Source organism: Stegostoma tigrinum, chromosome 3 (assembly GCF_030684315.1).
Source record: "Stegostoma tigrinum isolate sSteTig4 chromosome 3, sSteTig4.hap1, whole genome shotgun sequence".
In the NCBI taxonomy this organism is placed as follows: Eukaryota; Metazoa; Chordata; class Chondrichthyes; order Orectolobiformes; family Stegostomatidae; genus Stegostoma; species Stegostoma tigrinum.
In genome coordinates, this window is record NC_081356.1 from 110,776,820 (window position 1) to 110,795,321 (window position 18,502).

The 18,502-nt window shown below is 41.2% G+C and overlaps 1 protein-coding gene across 11 annotated transcripts in view; it reads right to left on the reverse strand.

Moving 5' to 3' along the window:
- Nucleotides 1-18,502, reverse strand: part of LOC125450809 (microtubule-associated serine/threonine-protein kinase 4-like) — a 457,413-nt gene that overhangs the window by 187,994 nt on the left and 250,917 nt on the right. For 2 of the 11 annotated variants that reach the window (XM_059644831.1, XM_048527031.2), the window contains exon 1: nt 10,018-10,058. The exons of the other annotated variants lie outside the window; for them this stretch is intronic. In XM_059644831.1, coding sequence (XP_059500814.1) covers nt 10,018-10,025 — 8 coding nt within the window. In that variant the 5' untranslated portion in view covers nt 10,026-10,058. Of the gene's footprint in view, nt 1-10,017; nt 10,059-18,502 lie in introns of those variants that run through there. 11 annotated transcript variants of the gene reach the window in all.

An 18,502-nucleotide genomic window follows, 5' to 3' on the forward strand; every position in this document is an offset into this window, starting at 1 on the left:
AGATGCTGGGATAACAGGAAGAATCTTCGGAGGAAGAGGACAATCACAATCACAGTGAGGAGGAGGAAGCTCTCGCTATCCATGTCAAACTCCGCTGATTTGTACTTGACAAGCCTGCCTAAACCTGATTTACAACCAGTTCCAGTGGATCAGACTCAGTGCACCAACCATCATAGAACATAAATTGAATTTGGTTACATTTGGTTTGCATTGAGGAGGTGAACAGAAGCCTCTATTGGTTCTGTTTGTGTTCACTTTGGATTACTATGAATGAAAGCTAATCTTTGGAATTATATGACTGCTTGCCACAATGGGATGTTCCCTGACCGGACAATGATGGGATGTGGGTCTTTAATAGGCACCGGGGCCTAATTATCAGTGACCTAGAGAAGGCATTTTGACAGGATTTTGCCAAGGACAGGTAAAGTCTGTGAATTAGTCATTAAACAGCAACTAGAGTGACAGAATAGAGTTGTCAGCTGAGCTTCACAGCAAGAATCCCTCCAACAAAACATAAATTGAGCTCAGTGGAAAAAAAAGTAGTAACATTCATGCCATTGAGAGATTTCAAAGCAATTTGATTGGAGAACTTTGAGCACAGTGGTGGTAGATTTGCATTGTGGGGATGAGAATTATATGAAGTAAATGAAGAATAGGGAGAATTGAAATGTAGGAAAGATAATTTGTGCATATCAAAAGACTTGCACAGCCAAAAAAAACTGAGAATGATCAAACACAGGTATCTGGTTCTAATTCTTCTCTGTGACCACATTAATTAGAAGCATGCTGGTGCACAAAGAGCTGGTTTTGTTCCAGCCAGTAACTGAAGAGTGAAAATACTGACTCTCATTCCTGACTGCTTGTCAGTTTTCAAAACTCCTGGAGTTATAAAATAATTTATTTTGTTTTGAAAATTCAGACGTCTGAAAATGAACTTGATATGTGTGTCAAGGGTATTCTTGCTATGAACATCCACATGAAGCTCCACTTCAAAAAAAAATCTTGGTCACATAAATCACATAGAATTATTCCTCAGAAAGGGAGTCTATACATCTTCACTCTGCAGATTGAGCGAAACAATTCAATTCCTGTACCAGCTGAGGCCACGATGGAGGTCCCGCTTTCTCAGTCTTTCTCTCTTCTGAAGAATGGTGACCCTCAGATTACACTCCCCAACAGCCACCTCTTTCTCTCATTCAAGAGCAGCCGATAGTTCTCTACGGCAACTTCATACAAGTAAAGGGAGAAATAGCCATATTTGAATTTTCTGTTCCAGCTCTGAAACTGTCCTAGACTGGAGCTGGAAAAGTTTCTTGCTAAGCTTGCATTTGCTTCTTCTTTCATTCTTCTACTCGAGATTGTGAGCTGGTCTCCTCATACTTCCAGTCCAGCAGCTTCCATGATGAAACAAGTATTCACTACCATCAACAATGTACCAGGTCAGCAAAACTGTGCTTGAGGCCTTGTACTATGGTGCATAGGTGGTTGATCACAAATCTTCAATGGCCAGTTTTTCTTGTAATGAACATTTGGCATTTGACTCGTTTGCATATTCTTTCTGAAAAACCTCTATTAGTTTTGCCCCTGGATTAAGTTATGAATACAAACACAAACAAAATTAACACCAGAAATACCTTCAGTGCGAACAGATGAGTTGAACTCCATCCCTCACAGCAACCATGAATGTCATACAAAATCCCACGCACACTCCATTCTAAGTGACGTTTTCATCAGGTCTCAGGAACTTTGTTAGTTGTCATGTATTTTCTCAAAAAGCAGCATTTATTCAATACTACCCCTGACGATAATTTAGCACATTTTAGCACTTCCGCAGATTATGGAGATTAGAAATCAGACGGCTGAGTCTCTCTCATATATACATAAAAACAGAAAATACTGGAAATATTCAGTAGGTCTTGGTGTTAGTGGAGAGAGAAACAGGATGAATATTTTAGATTATTAGATCATCTGAAAGGTCACAAAGACAAGTTCATGATTTACTCTCACATAATGGAGATGAGGGCAGAGGGGGAAAGAGGAGAAAAAGGCATGAGTTGACAGTAGGTTGAGGAGAGTGACTTGCGATTTTCTGAAAAAGACAGCAAGACACCACAATGTGACAACAAACAGACCAGATATGCTGAAGTTTCTTTGAGGGCAGACCAGGAACAACATCGATGATGATCAAGAGTAAAGGCTTTCAACAGATGCAAAACTACCATTGCAATTGAAATGAGTATAATTTTGAAAGAGTCGGAGAAAAACATCTTAAAATTATAGTCACATAAGGAAGTGGCCTGGGGTTGTGGGTGATGAGCATTTAGAGGAAATGGTCTGGTCTCTCATCAGACTGTGCAGTGGAGAGATCACATATGAGTGCACGGTTGACAGGATATCAGGTTGACATGTGGAGAGGGAGGAAACATTAAATGGGGTAGGTATTTATGGAGAATAGGGCAAGTTTTCACTGTAGATAATTAGATAGCACCTTCCCAGATATCCTTTGGATAGGATTAAAAGAAAAGGTGGGTGGCAAGGAATGAGGATTTTAAAGGAAATGAAAGAAGGGCAGATCAAGCTAAGAGGCTTGAAAGCAACAAATATACAGCAGAGTGTATTCTCATGATAAGGCACATCCCACACCCCCATCAGTTTGGATATGGCAAATGATGGAGAATATTCTCATAGGGAGACTTTAGTAAGGAGTTAAATGTTATCATCTTTGAGCTAGGATTCAATGAATGCTGTGTGAATACAATCATTGACAAGGCCATGGATTTCAAAGGCCTTGTTAGTCAGGGAGTGGACATTCTAGAGGGAAATGTGATCTATTCTTTCCCAGGATATGGGCAAAGCTGGCTAGGACTGATGAATTACCCAACCCTAACTGCCCTTGAGAAGGTGGTGGCGGTGAGTCACCTTCTTGAACTGCTGCAATCCGTGTGATGTTGCTACATGCACAATGCTGTTAAGAAGTGCTGTAGAAGAGTGGAGAGGATTTGATCCAATGTGTGGATCAAGTATTTCCACTTCATTACAACAATAGAAAGGGTGGAAAAACAAAAGCAAAAATCACAACGAGAATAGGAAAGCATTTCCATTTCAATTCCAAAATTTGACAAGTAATGTCAATTTGTACATGTCTGCTACATTAAAAGATGTGCATCCTTTGAATAAGAAATGGCATGAATTAGGCTGCCCATAGTAATCTTTAAAATGCAAGGAAATCTGTCAGTAGCCTTATTATATTTACCCATCGATCAACAGTTATAAGAAAATACATGAGTCATTATTAGTATAGATCTTGTGTAGAAAGTAGCTGCCACATGAGTCTAGATAATGATAGTTATCACACTTCAAAGTAATTTGTCTTCTGAAACACTTCTAAAATATTTTGCAGAAACGTGTGTGGGTGAGCAATACCATGAGGAAGAAAAAGGAAGTGGGAAGGAGAGAAAGAGAGAAATAGTGCCAGAAAGAACCAGCCCGAGAAAGAGAGCAAGTGTGAATAAAAGAAAGAAAACGAAAAAGCAAGACAGAAAAGGAGAGAGAGAGAGACAGCAAAGGAGAACGAACGGGGAGAGACAGAGAGAGGAATGGCTAAGGGAAGAAAGAAAAGAGAGAAAGTAGATAAAGAAAGAAAAAGGCGAAAAAAAAGGGAAGGGAGGGGGAGGTTTGGAAGGAGGATGGAGAAGGAGTAGGAAAGATTCTTGGAAGGATGTTCAGATGGTGGGATGCACACCAAGAAGATAAAACTTATGCATTTGAGGAGTGGCTACAGTTTTAACTAATCTTTCTCTCCATCATAGATCAACATCTTGGTTTACAAGTCTTTCCTTCTGCATATGCTAAACAGAGATTCCCCATTAAATGATAGCAAGACTACCAAAAGTGCTAAAATAAAACCAAGGCATGAGGACTGAGCACAGGTATCAAAAGTACGAACTTATATACCTTTCATATAGAAACCTCAATTATATTGATAATTCTTTTGGGATTTTTTAAAAAGATGTATTGGTATGTCCCTAAAAGCGGCAGAATCTGTTGTCCAATCCTAACTGTCTACGAGAAGACAGAAGCAAGAGAGTCAGTGACTGACAACAGACAGTACTGCACAAAAGAAGATGCATGCAAGAATGAGGGTGCAAGAGAATGTGTGTGAGAAAAAGAGCTAGCATGTGAAAGCAGGCATACCATAGGCGAAAGCACGGGGGTGAACAAGCGAGTGTGTTTATGCATGTATTTGTGAGTACGCACAGGTGTATGCAAGACAACATGCAAACACAAATTTCTTCATAAATTTCCTTTTTCTCTCTTGTTTGCACCACCACCACACCCAAATAAATACCAGTTCCACTACCAATGTGGTTTGGAAATGATCAGCAAACTGAACACTGACATTAAGCCAAGTTATGAGTCACTTACTTTGAAACCAATCCAAATCATGATACATATTTTATCAATTCATTGTCATTTCTTCTACAGAAATTTGAACCTATTCTGGTCCTGTGCTGTGGCTCATGAAGATGAAGAAACCGGTTTTCCCAAATACAAACCCATACTGCTTCTATTATATTTTCTTATACCATTACAATGGTCTTATTTCAAATTACATAAAAGATTCAAGTCTGTAAACACTAAACAACAACCTTACAGACACTCAAACCTCAGAAGGGTCATGGTACCTCCATTTAAAGTTCCTTATTCAGTTGGCATGGCTGTAGTTGGTATCTGGGGATTTCTTCTTACTGACTTCTAAATCCTTACAAAAGCAAACATATGGGTTTCCCATAGCCTCAACTTGTAGCCGTTTTCTGTATCTTGAGTTTCCATGTTATTCATTCAAGTGTTTCCCCTAGCCCTGACACACAACCTGAAGTTCTGGATGGTTCTGACTTTGTGTTATTGAACTCCTATCATTAGAGGCTAGCACTTTTTTTAGTTTCTTCTACCCTTTTTTTAAAATCACTGAATTGTTCAACTGAAGCTCTGCTCCAAGACTGTAAACCCATATTAAAAATCTATCAACAAACTCAAGTTAACTTGTCAAAAAACAGAATAAAGGAATACATCTTAAATGAAACTAAATGAAATAAAAGGAAAACATCTTAAATGAAACTAGGAACTATTCTTTTGTTCTTAACACCCACAATATAGATAATAAATTAGACTTAAAGCTGTGAATGATTTTTTGACTGTGGAATCCAAGTTTCAAAATGCTGATAATATTACAAACCTTCATCACACAGGTGACGGAGCCAGTTATTATGGTTCAGGTTTTAATGAACAATTCTGGAACTGTGTGCAGGGACTGACCCAAAGGATGGGACCAGCATAGGCGCAGATGTACTGGTGATCTATAAGTAGTTTAGATATCTTAAAACATTACTTACATTAACAAGTAAAATCCACTATACAAGGTTTTGAACTTTGGGGTGCCAGGTCTAGGTCAAAACCAAATTGCAGCTTCTGTATATATGTGGACCACTGCACTTCAGTATCTGTGTACTTGGACACATGGTCTATTAAACTTGCCAGGAAGAAACAATTGCTGTTCCTCTGGCCTGGGTATTCTGCTACAGGGAGACACAGTGGCTCAGTGGTTAGCACTGCTGTCTCACAGTGCCAGGGACCCAGGTTCGATTCCACACTTGGGCAACTGTCTGTGTGGAATTTGCACATTCTCCCTATGTCGGCATGGGTTTCTGCTGGGTGCTCCGGTTTCCTCCCACAGTCCAAAGATGTGCAAGCTAGTTGGATTGGCCATGCTAAATTGCCCAGAGTGTCCAGGGATGTGTCTGTTAAGTGTGTTAAGCATGGGAAATCCCAGGTTATGGGGAAGGGTCTGGATGAGATGCTCTTTGTGGGGGTGGTATGGACTTGTTGGGCCAAATGGCCCGTTTCCACACTGTGGGGATTCTAACCCAAACTTTACCATCATGGTAAAGTCATGGTGATGATGGGCAATCATCTCTTACAAAAAAAGTACAAAAATGCTCCACTCTGATTAATCAATACATATATTGCAGCCCTAAAGAGCAAATAGATGATAATTTTTGAGCTCCAATTGTTACTCAGTGCTTTTGACACTTGAAAACTGAAATCCATATTAGTGCAAACTAGTGAACATGTATTGCATATTGACAATAGTTACACAGACATGATTAAGCAAGAATTTATTAGAACCTTCTTCTCTTGAGTCCCAGTTCCATGTAATCTGACATCACTGTAGATGCACGCTAGCTATTGGCATGACAGCTGTTAACTCTTTATGATAGAGCAATGCTCTGGACAATCTTTCCTGGCAATCAGTTTAATTACATCATTGATGTAGCTGAACGATCTGCCAGGATGAACAGCAAACGGAGGGCTTTTGTGATATGATGGCAGTGCCCCTACCTCTGAGACAGGAAGCACACGTTCAAATCCCACATGTTCCAGAGATACAGGATGACATCTCTGACCACAATGATTAGAAAATGTACAACCATACTGTTGGTGAAATGGTAACAAAAAACTCAAAAACAACCTAACTGGGCACCACACCCAGTATCTTCTTGTAGTGGTAAAAGGCACCAAGTTGTACTTTTTCAGAAACCCTACAATTGAAGCACTGCGCCGATATGTCTAGTTGATGATAGATAGATCCATTCATTCCAGGATAAACGCTCTGTGTGGCTTGAGAAATGCAAGGTCAAGGCAGTGTTCTTTGACAACTAGCACCTGCTACTGTGACTGTCACTTACAGGAAGACCTGAGGTATGGCAAGGGAAAAGCTAAGTACTGCCTCCAGAAAACATCAAAAGGGATAACCAGGTTCATGAACTGTGAATCTCCTCTGTTCCCAAAGCATGAAAGGGAAGCAATCAAAGCAATCCCCATGGTACTCAGAGGGGCGATTCCTCCCTGTCCTCAAGTACAAGAGTCAAAACAAACTAGCAAAGGTCGTAAACTCCCCTCAGCAACAGGTTACTCGTTGAACTGCGTTTGACTCTGTGGGATCGGATCAGCTCAGATCTGCTGGAAAAATTGAAATTCCTGCTCAAGCAATCCATACAGAAAAGAACATGATTAAGGGAGTTAAAGTGCACATGATAAGGAATAGTGTACGAACATGGATTGACAACTGGCTGGCAGACGAGCAGCAAAAGAATAGGAATGAGAGGGTATTTTTCTGAGTGGCAGCCAGTGACTAATCAGGTTTGACAGGGATCAGTGCTTGGATGCCAGCTACTCATATTAATAATTTCAATGAGGTTTAAATGTAATATCACCATGTTTGCAGACGATGTAGAGCTGAGTGGGCGGATGAACTGTGAGGATGATGCAGAAATGCTTCAGTGTGATTTGGAAAAGTTGAGTGAGTGGGCAAATTTGCAGATGAAATATAATGTGGATAACCGTTAGGTTAAAGGGAAATGCAATGAGAACTGGGTGTCCACGTACAGCAGTCATTGAAGGTAAGCATGCAGGTGCAGTAAAGATAGCAAATAGTATTGGTTTTCATAGAGGGAGGATTAGAGTACAGGAGTAGGGATATCTTGCTGCAATTGTACAGGGCCTTGGGGAGACTACACCTGGAGCAGTGTCTGCAGTTTTGGTGTCAATATCCAAGGAAGGATGTTTAGGCTATGGAGGGAGTGCACAAAGGTTTACCAGGCTGATTCCTGGGATGGCAGACCTGTGTTTGGAGAGAAACTGGGTCAGTTATGACTATATTAACTGGAGTTTAGAAGAATAAGGGGGATTTCATTAGAAACCTATAAAATTCTAATAGTAATGGACAGAATAAATGCAGGAAAGATGCTCCTGATGACTGAGGAGCCCAGAACCAGAGGACACTGTCTAAGGGGTAGGTTATTTAGAGCTGAGATGAAGAGAATTATTTTTTACCTTAAGGGTCTCGAGCTTGTGGAATCCTCTGCCACAGAAAGCAGTTGGGCTAAAACACAATGTTTTCAAAAGAGGAGATAAATATTGTTCTTAGAGCTAAAAAGGTCAAAGGGTATGAGGCAAACTAGGAACAGGGCACTGAGTTGGATCATCAGCCATGATCATATTTAAAGGTGGAGCAGGCTTAAAAGGACTGAAAAACTTACTCCTACTTTTATTTTCTATATTTCCTCATTGGTAGCACTCATGCCAAGATTTGTAACTAGCAGATGGTGCTGAAGCAGACACAGCAATTACACCTAGAGGCTATATAGTTTGCGACACCAATCTGATGCTGTTCAGTTATTCAGAGTTCTGTTTGAGAGGACTGAAACCTGTCAGTAAGACACAATTACCTGCTGAATATACAGTCAAGGCCAAAACATCTTGCCCCCTCCACAACACTAAGAGAAACCACTAGACAGGCACTAAGGGACAAAGCCAAACAACTAATCATTGCCAGATAGTGAAAAGGGCTGTAAAAACTAGAAAGGGAGGTCAGAGAGTTAGAAATCCAACAGGGACCAATAAACATAAATCATTTTACGAATCCAGTACAAGTGAGACAGAAACTAAACAATTTGCTGCCAACAGCTCATGAACAACCACACTCACAAATGGAACTACAGCAACCGAGAAAAGATCTCCACACAGTTTTATGACAGGGCGCAGAACTGTTAACAGTTTTATTAGGAAGGTAATCTTACCATTGATCATGCAAATCAAAATGCATTTGCAAACCATTAGACCTTGCACTCTGTCTCAATTCACACAATTTGTAACTAACCTCCCATGGGTGATCCTCTTGAAACACACGGGCTCAGTTAATCCCCTGACACCACCCACTGAGTCCCAAAAATTCCAGTCAGGGAATGCAGCAAAGGCCAAATGATAATCCAGAACAGTTTTGTAAGTCTCTACATTGTGAGCTAAATACACACGCTGAAATTCCACGTCAGTGAGAACATCCCAGACACTTATACAAGGTATACGAATTGCATGCAGCAACAGGCTCAGACCATTTTCCTTTCATGAGAAAGCAAATAATTGTGGTAGTACCCGCCTGTATCTTTACCTGGACTATATAAGCTTATGAGGCTATTCCTCAGAGGAAGCTCTCACAACCAGCAAGTTAGGACTGAGTATACAATGTGATGACAACACCAGTGCTATTGATAACTCTGGCATCATATTCAAACATCTCTCGAACAATCAGAGCTTCCTGGATATATGTTTACCTGCTTGTCAGCACGGAACATCCTTTCTGATTAGGGATTCAAGCCTCAGCATGTTAGAATTTGGGTTGTTATTTTGGCTTAATAGAAACTTCAACTTCCTCATCTATTGCATAACCAAACTATGAGATGGCCTAAACAAATGGTGAGATCGGCATGCAATTCAAGGTAGGTAAATAACAGTCCTCCTCCTTTTCCCAAACTTTTACAGTAAAGTTGTTGTCTAACATTTTGAGACTTCAATAGATGCCGTTTAATGTCTTGTCAACAACAAGGGACTATGAATCGCATTCAAACACCTTCATCAAAATTAGAAGGCTCGAAACAAAAAGAAGCATGACCCTTACCAAACATATTTTCACAGACACTCAAGTTGAGGAAGCATCAATCTCCTTGAAAATGGCAACATTGTTGGAGAATTCAATAAAACAAAATCTGGAACTAAGTATCTACCAAAGACTGAGAAACTATTGCCAATTGTTGGAATAAACCATCTTGTTCACTAACGTTTTTCAGGGAAGGAAAACTGCCATCCTCACCTGGTCTAATCTACATTTGACTCCAGTCCCACAGCAATGTGGTTGACTATCAATTGGTCTCTGAAATGGCCTAGTTGTATGAATTTGCAAACCATTAGACCTTGTATGAAGTTGAAGTTTCTAGTTGTATCAATTGCTACAAAGTCTCAAAGAAACGAGACCGGACAGATCAACTGGCATTGACCTAGGCAGCAGAAAAGACAACAGAAACAATCCTGCCCTCCTTGCAAAGTCCTCCTTACTAACATCTAACAAAATTGGCAGAGCTGTCTCACAGACTAGTCAACCAACAGCTTTACAGTCATACTCACATCATCATACCGAACAGTTAAAGTTCCAGACACCACCATCACGGATAGATCCTGTCCTACTGGCAAGACAGGCCCTGCAGAGGAGACAGCACAGTGGTATATAGTCAGGAGAGAGTTGCCCTGGGAATCCTCAACATTGACTCTAGACCCCATGAAGTCTCATGCCTTCAGGTTAAAGGTGGGCAAGGAAACCTCCTGATAACCACTACTGTTCTCGTTACTCCTCCATGTTGAACAACACTTGGAGGAAGCATGAAGGATGGCAAGGGTACAAAATGTACCCTGGGTGGGGGGTTTCAACGTCCACCACCAAGACTGGCTCAGCAGCAGTACAACTGATCAACCTGGTCAGGTCCTAAACGACATAGCTGCTAGACTGAGTCTGCGGCAGGTGGTGAGGGAATCAACAAGGGGGGAGAAACATACTTGACCTCATCCTTACTAATCTCCTGGCTGCAGACGCATCTGTCCAGGAATGTATTGGTAAGAATTACCAGCGCACAGTCCTTGTGGAGACAAAGTCCCAACTACACATTGGAGGTTATTCTTATTGTGTTATGTTGCATGATCACCGAGATAAATAGGACAGACTTTGAACTGGTTTAGCAACTGAGAACTGGGCATCCATGATGTGCTGTGGGCAATCAACAGCAGCAGAATTGTACTCCAGCTCAATCTGTAACCTCATGGCCCAGCATATCCTTCACTCAACTATTACCATCAAGCCAGGGGATCAACCCTGGCTTAATGGAGAGTTCAGGATAGCATGCCAGGAGCAGCACTAGGCATACCTGAAGATGAGGTGTCAACCTGATAAAGCTATCAAATAGGACTTTTTGCACACCAAACAGCAAAAGCAGCAAGTGATCGGCAGAGCTAAATGATCCCATAATCAACAGATACGATCTTAGCTCTGCAGTCCTGCCTCATCCAGTTATGAATGATGGTGGACAACCAAACAACTTGCCTCTCCAGTGGCTACACAAACATCCCCATCCTCAATGATGGAAGAGCCCAGCATATCATTGCAAAAGATAAGGTTGAAGCATTCACAGCAATCTTCAGCCAGGAGTGTGAAATCTCGGTGTCCTCCAGTGGTCCCCAGCATAACAGGTACCAGTCTTCAGCCAAGTCAATTCATTCCACATGATATCAACAAATGGTTGGAGACACTAGATACTGCAAAGGCTATGGGCCCTGACAACATTCTGGCAACAATGCTGAAGACTTGTGCTCCAAAATTTACCACTGCCCTAGCCAAGCTCTTACAGTACAGTTACAACACTGGCGTTTAGCAACAATGTGGAAAATTGCCCAGGTATGTCCTGTACATAAAATACAGGAGAAATCCAACCTAGCCAATTACCACCCCATCAGTCAACTCCTGATTATCAGTAAAGTGATGGAAGATGTCAAGCAGCACCTGCTCACAATAACATGCTCAGTGACGCGCAGGTTTGGTTCCACCAGGGCCACTCAGCTCCTGACCTCATTATAGCCTTTATTCAAACATGGACCAAAGAGCTGAATTCTAGAGGTGAGAGTGACAGTCCTTGATATCAAGGCTGCATTTGACCGAGGGAGGCATCAAGGAGCACTAGCAAAACTGGAATCAATGGGTATTGGAGGAAAACTCTCTAGTAGTTGGTGCCATACCAGACACATAGGAAAATGATCATGATTGTGGGGTGTCAATCATCTCAGCTCCAAGATATTTCTGCAGGAGCTCCTCAGGGTTGTATCCTTGGCCCAAACATGTTCACCTACTTCATCAATGACTTTCTGTCTATCATAAGGTCAGAAGTGGGGACGTTCACTGACGTGCAATGTTCAGCACTATTTCACGTTTTTCAAGGACCACAACTTTCCCCCCCTCGGTCGATTTCCCACAACTCATCCCTCACACGCTCTCCCGGCAATAACAACCAAAACAGAATCCTCCTCGTCCTCACATACCACCCCACCAACCTCTGGATCCAACGCACCATCCTCCAACACTTCCACCATCTGCAATCTGACCACCACCAAAGACAATTTTTCCCTCTCCACTCTTATCTGCTTCCTGGAGAGACCACTCCACACAACCCTCCAGCCCCGCCACACCCAGCATTTTTCTCTGCAACCGCAGGAAGTGCTATATCTGCCCCTACACCTCCCCCCTCACCCCTACCCCAGGCCCCAAGAAGACTTTCCACATCAAGCAGATGTTCACCTGTACATCTGCTAATGTGGTATACTGCATCCGCTGTTCCCATTATGGGCCCTCCACATAGGGGAAACCAAGCGGAGGCTTGGGGACTGCTTTGCAGAACACCTACACATGGTTTGTACTAAACAACTGCATCTCCCAGTCGTGAGCCATTTCAACTCCTCCTCCCGTTCCTCAGATGACACGTCCATCCTGGGCCTCTTGCAGTGCCACAACGATGCTACCCGAAGGTTACAGGTACAGCACCACATATTCCAGTTGGGAACAGTGCAGCCCAACGATATCAATGTGGCATTCACAAGCTTCAAAATCTCCCCTCCCCCTGCCATATCCCAAAACCAGCCCAGCTTGTCCCTGCCTCCCTAACCTGTCCTTCCTCCCACTGATCCACTCCTCCCATCTCAAGCCCCAACCCTATCTCCTACCTTCTAACATCATCCTGCCCCCTTGACCTGTCCATCCTCCCTGGGCTGACCTATCTCCTCCCTACCTCCCCACATACACTCACCTTTACCGGCTCCATCCCCGCCTCTTTGACCTGTCTGTCTCCTCTCCACCTATTATTCACGTTCTATCCGCCTTCTCCTCTCTCCCTATTTATTTCAGCACTCCCTTCCCCTCCTTCATTTCTGAAGGGGGGTCTAGGCCCGAAATGTCAGCTTTCCTGCTCCTCTGATGCTGCTTGGCCTGCTGTGTTCGTCCAGCTCTACACCTTGGTATTTCAGCACCATTCGTGACTCTTCAGATATTGAAGCAGTTCATGTTCACATCCAACACGATCTGGACAATATCAAGGCTTAGGCTGACAAGTAGCAAGTAACATTTGCACCACATAAATGCCAGGCTATGACCATTACCAATAAGAGATCACATAACCACCACCCATTGACATTCAATAGTGCTACCATCACTGAATCCCCCACTATATTAACATCCTGTGTGTTTTCACTGACCAGAAACACAACTGGCTTCACCACATAATCACAGTGGCTGCAAGAGCAGGCCAGAAGCTAGGAATACTACGCAGAGTAACTCATCTCCTGACTCCTCAAAGCCTGTCCACCATCTACAAGGCATAAGTCTGGAGTGTGATGGAATACTCCCCAATTGCCTGGATAAGTGCAACTCCAACAACACTCAAGACATCCACAAAGCAGCCCGCTTGATTGGCGCTACATTCATAACCGTCCACTCCTTCCATCACGGAGGCTCAGCAGCAACAATGTGTACTATCTACAAGATGCACTGCAGAAATTCACCAAAGATCTTCAGCCTGCACCTTCCAAACCCATGACCATTTCCATCTAAAAGGACAAGAGCACCAGATACACAGGAACATTACCACTTTCAAGTCCTCTCCAAGTCACTCACCATCCTGACATGGAAACATATCACCATTCCTTCACTGATGCTCGGTCACAATCCTGGAATTCCCTCCTTAATGGCAATGGGGGTTTACCTACAGCACACGGGCCGCAGTGGTACAAGGTGGCAGTTCACCACCACCTTCTAAAGGGCAACTAGGGATGGGCAGGAAATACTTTCCCAGCTGGTGTCGCTCATATCCCACAAATGAATTTCAAAAACTATTTTTTTTTCAGATCTCCAGAGTTGGTAGTACTTTATTAACCTGCCCATCTTACTCCACAGAATTTGCAGCAGGTACTGGCTTCTATATTTATTCTGGTCACCATGCAGCCTTTCTGAACAGAAGGGAAAGGATCTAAAAGCTAAAAAGTCGAGTTGACTCCTGTACCAACAGTCAGCTAATCTTTGTACATTATTTCGCAAGTTTGCTACTTTTCAGTCCTTAGTCAATTAGGCAATTTTGTGAGTAATATTTAGTGTCGGAGTTTTAACTCAAACTCTATGAAGTCAGTTCCTTTTTTTAAGTCTAAGTGATCGCCATCAGAAATATTAATTTCTTTTTAATCAAGTGGCTGAGTTCATTATGTACCAGAATTTCAACACATTCAGTTTTTTAAAATTATTTTTACCTGAAGAAAAAGTCATTGACCAGATGTGACGTTATCTCAAATTCTCTGCATGAAAAAGGACCATCGTTCTTAAGAACAGTCATTCATCGTAAGTGATACCTTAATAAATTTCTAAGGACTGCATTCCGCTCTTGCGGTTTCACCCTCCACGCCACAAGTGCCTTTGACGTGTCCTTTTTCAACTGATCTTTAATCCCCTCATCATCTAAATCATTGATACATATTGTCAAGAAGTGAAAGTCCCAGCACACACCCTTGTGAGACCTCACTTGTCACATTCTGTCAATCTGAAGATGATGCATTTATTCATACTTTGTTTTATGTCAACAAGCCAATCATGTTACTACATTGCCACTAATATTTTGAGCTCCTTTTTTGCTCAATAAGCTTTTATATGGAATTGCGTCAAGTGTCTTTGGGAAATCCAAGTAAATATATCAATAGGCTTTCCTTAACCCACAGAACGTGTTTTTCCTGCAAAAAAATCCAACAAATTGGCTGAACCAAGTTTTCTTTCACAAAACCATGCTGATTTTTTTTAACTAACCTAAGTTTATCCAAGTGTCCAGTTATAACCCGCTTACTGATTAAATCTAACTGCTTTCCTGTACAGATATCAAGTTAACTGTGCTCGAGTTCCAGCTGTCTGTCTCTCATTTGTCTTGTGCACAGGAATTATATTTGCTATTATATTTAATGGAACCTGTCCAAAGTCTAACAAATTCTGTAAAATTTACACCAGTGATCTATGAGCTCTACGGTTCTTGAGTAGATTTGTAGCTTGGGTTGTCGATGTTGTGATTGGTTCGCTCACCAAGCTAGTTAGTTGGTTCGCGGATGTTTCATTATCCTGCTGGGTAACATCATCAATGCAGCCTCCAATAAAGAGCTGTTGTGTTTTGTCTGTCCAATATAATGTTTGTTGGAGTCCTTGTAGATAGACAGGAAGAAAATTGGCCACTAGAGTACACGGACACCAACTAGCAACAAGACAACACAGCCAATACTCACTCATGTCCATTCACACAGATAAGGAGAATGACCAGTTTGATTGGGACATCATCAAGATCCTAGGACAGGCCAAACAGAGACAAGCGTGGGAATTTCTAGGGGCCTGGTTCTCCACCAAGGCGGCCATCAACACACACATAGAACTAGACCCTGTATATACACTATTGCAAAGAAAAACCAGAAATGTGGTAATCAAATCCAACAGACCGCAAAGTTTAAATACCAGGCAGGAAAACACAACAGCGCTTTATCGGAGGCTGCAGTGATGATGTTACCCAGCAGGGTAACGTCTGCGAACTAACGAACTAGCTCAGCAAGGGAACAAACCACAACATCTATTAGCTCATCAGGCACTTCTTTTTAAACACTAGGATGAAGTCCATCAGGACCTGGAGTCTTATCAACGCACAGCTCCATCAATTTGCTCATTAACTTTTCCTCATGATTGTAATTACCCCAATTCCATTTTTCCCTTCAACCACCTGACTTAACAGTATTACTTGAGTGATTTTTGTATTCCCTGCAATGAAGACAGAAGCAAAATACTTATTCATTATATCCTTCATTTACATACTTACTTTACATCCTCTAGTCCTTTTTAGATACCTATAGAAACTCTTGCAATTTTTCTTTATAGTATTTTACAGCTTTTTCCTCAATACTCTAAGATATCACTTTAAATGGCAGCCACTGCTCCTGTACTCATTTGTTAGTCTATTTTTCCTACTTCAGTCCTTCTTTAGCTTGGCTTTCACACCCAAATAGTTCCCCTTTTTAAGTTTAAAGTACAGTCTTAGACCCAATATACTGGTCAAAAATAAAATTCAAACACAGTTTGATTGCTGCTACCTAGAGATGCTTTTACACTGCTGTGATTAATTAACTGTGTCACATTACATTTTATCAAGTCTTGTACAATTTGCTTTTTGGTTGATTCCAAAGTGCGCTGCTCTCTCTCAAAAGAATTTTATGAATTCCTCATCAAGACTACTACTGCCAATCTGATTTTTAAAAATTTTATATGTCGATTTCAATCATGCATAATATGGCTGGCCTGCTATCACAAGCACCCAATATTTCCTCTTGTTTAATTCCTCCTATCTTATAGTTACTATTTGGGGGCCTATAGTTCATTACCACAAGTGACTTATTTCTTCCACTATTCCTCATCTCTACCCAAAAGAATTCTACGAGATCTCCTGAACCAAGGTATCACAAACTATTGCAGCAACACTATCTTTGATTAGGAGTGCTATCCCTCTGTCATTATCTAGCTTCCTATTCTTGATTTTCATCTAAAAGTGACACTTTTTAAAAACATTCTTCTATTTATTACTGAAGAGAAAAAAAAACTGAAACACTAAGTCTTACGTCAGAAATTCCAGGAGAACAAATGGTTTCAACAAAAGGGTTTTAATCCTCAGTCAAGCTTTTAAAACAATAAGCTTTATTTTTCAGTCACAGCACAATGATGAAAAATCAGCCTCCATTTTCTGGTTAAGCAAAGGTGAATGCACATAACCAGCACTGCGATGGAAAATTTTGGGTGTAATTAATTCATCAGTGGTCACACACAGATATCACTTCAACATCAAGAGCAGCTCCATACTGCAGTATATCCACCCTCCCCCACAGTGCAACAGTCCCCTGACAACATCCATAGCAACAGATCGTCAACCTATTATCAGCAATGCAAACACATAGAAGCATGAGACAGCACAAAATCCCTACCAGAAGTTAATGCAAGTAATTCTCTGTGCAAAAACCAAAAGTCTTTCTCATTTTTTCTGTTTAAAAGTTGCCTTCTTAGCTTTTTAACATACATTCATGGGTTATGAGCATCTCCAGAAAGGTTTATTTATATATTTATTCCCCATCCCAAACTGTATTTGAGAAGGTCATGATGAGTCACTTTTCTCTAACTAATGAAATCCACTTCATGTAGATTAACCCACAGTACTAAGGCTAGGGAATTCTAAGAATTAGATGCTGCAAAAATAGTCATAACGCGCATCTTGGGAACTTGCTGGCAGTGGTATTCCTATGCATTTGCCTCCCTTTTATTGGATGAGGCTGCAGGTTTTAAGGAATCTACGGAAATAGCCTCATAGGTTGCTATAAGGAATATTGTAGATGGTACACATTGCTGCCATTGTGCATCAGTGATGGAGTAAGTAAAATTTTAAGGTACTGGATGAGACAAAGAAATGGACTGCGGCGGAAAATAGAGGCATCAATGAGAACAGCCATAATCTCATCAAACGGCAGAATAAAGTGCAATGTAATGTGGGAAAACGAGCGGTTATGGACATAGGCAGGAAGAATAGAAGAGCTGACGATTATTTAAATGGAGAAAAACTGCAGAAAAACTTACAGAACAGGGGGATTTGGGAATCCTTATCCATGAATCAAAAAGGCTAGCATCCACATTTTCCAGGTAACAGGGAAAGCAAATGGAATGTTAGCCTTTTTTTTTCAAAGGGAATGGAATACAAAGACTTTCATTAAAACTATATAAGGCAGTAGCCAGACCACAGCTGGAATATACTGTGGATAGTTAAGGCTCTTTTTCTAAAGAAAAATATGCTCACATTGGAGATAGTCCAGAAAAGGTCATTTGGTCCAAGCAGTCCACATCAACAATTACCAACATGTGATTAGAGTTGTTGCTCACATTTACCTACTTTGTTTTCATATCCTTTCAATACCCCTTTCTTTATTCACCTATTCAAACGAAGCTCAACTCATTGTCAGCACAGTTTCTATCACAATTAATAAATAAATTTTCAAAGTTCAGAACTTCAGATTGCTGAAATGGAAACATGCTACTGAAGCTTTTCACTGATCAGGACAAATGCAAGAATGCCAAATCACAAAAAACTGCAATAATTGATATAACTGGAGAAAGTAATGCTGATACTAGATATGGAGGAACTGTCTTATGAGTAGAGGTTGAGTGGATTGGGCCTACACATGGAATTTAGAAGAATGATAGGCAACGTAATTGAAACATCCAAGATTCTTAAGGAAATTGACAGGGTAGATGCAGACAGAATCTAGGACCAGATGGCATAATGTCAGAATAAAGAGTCACCTATTTAAGTCAGAGATGACAAGGAATTTCTTCTGAAGATTGTGAATCTTTGTAAATTTCTTTTTAATCACAGAGAGCTATTTAGTTGGTCCATCATGTATATTCAAGGTTGAGATCGACAAGCTTTTAGTTAGGAATGAGGAGTTGGGAAATTGGAGTTGACGATAGTCAAAT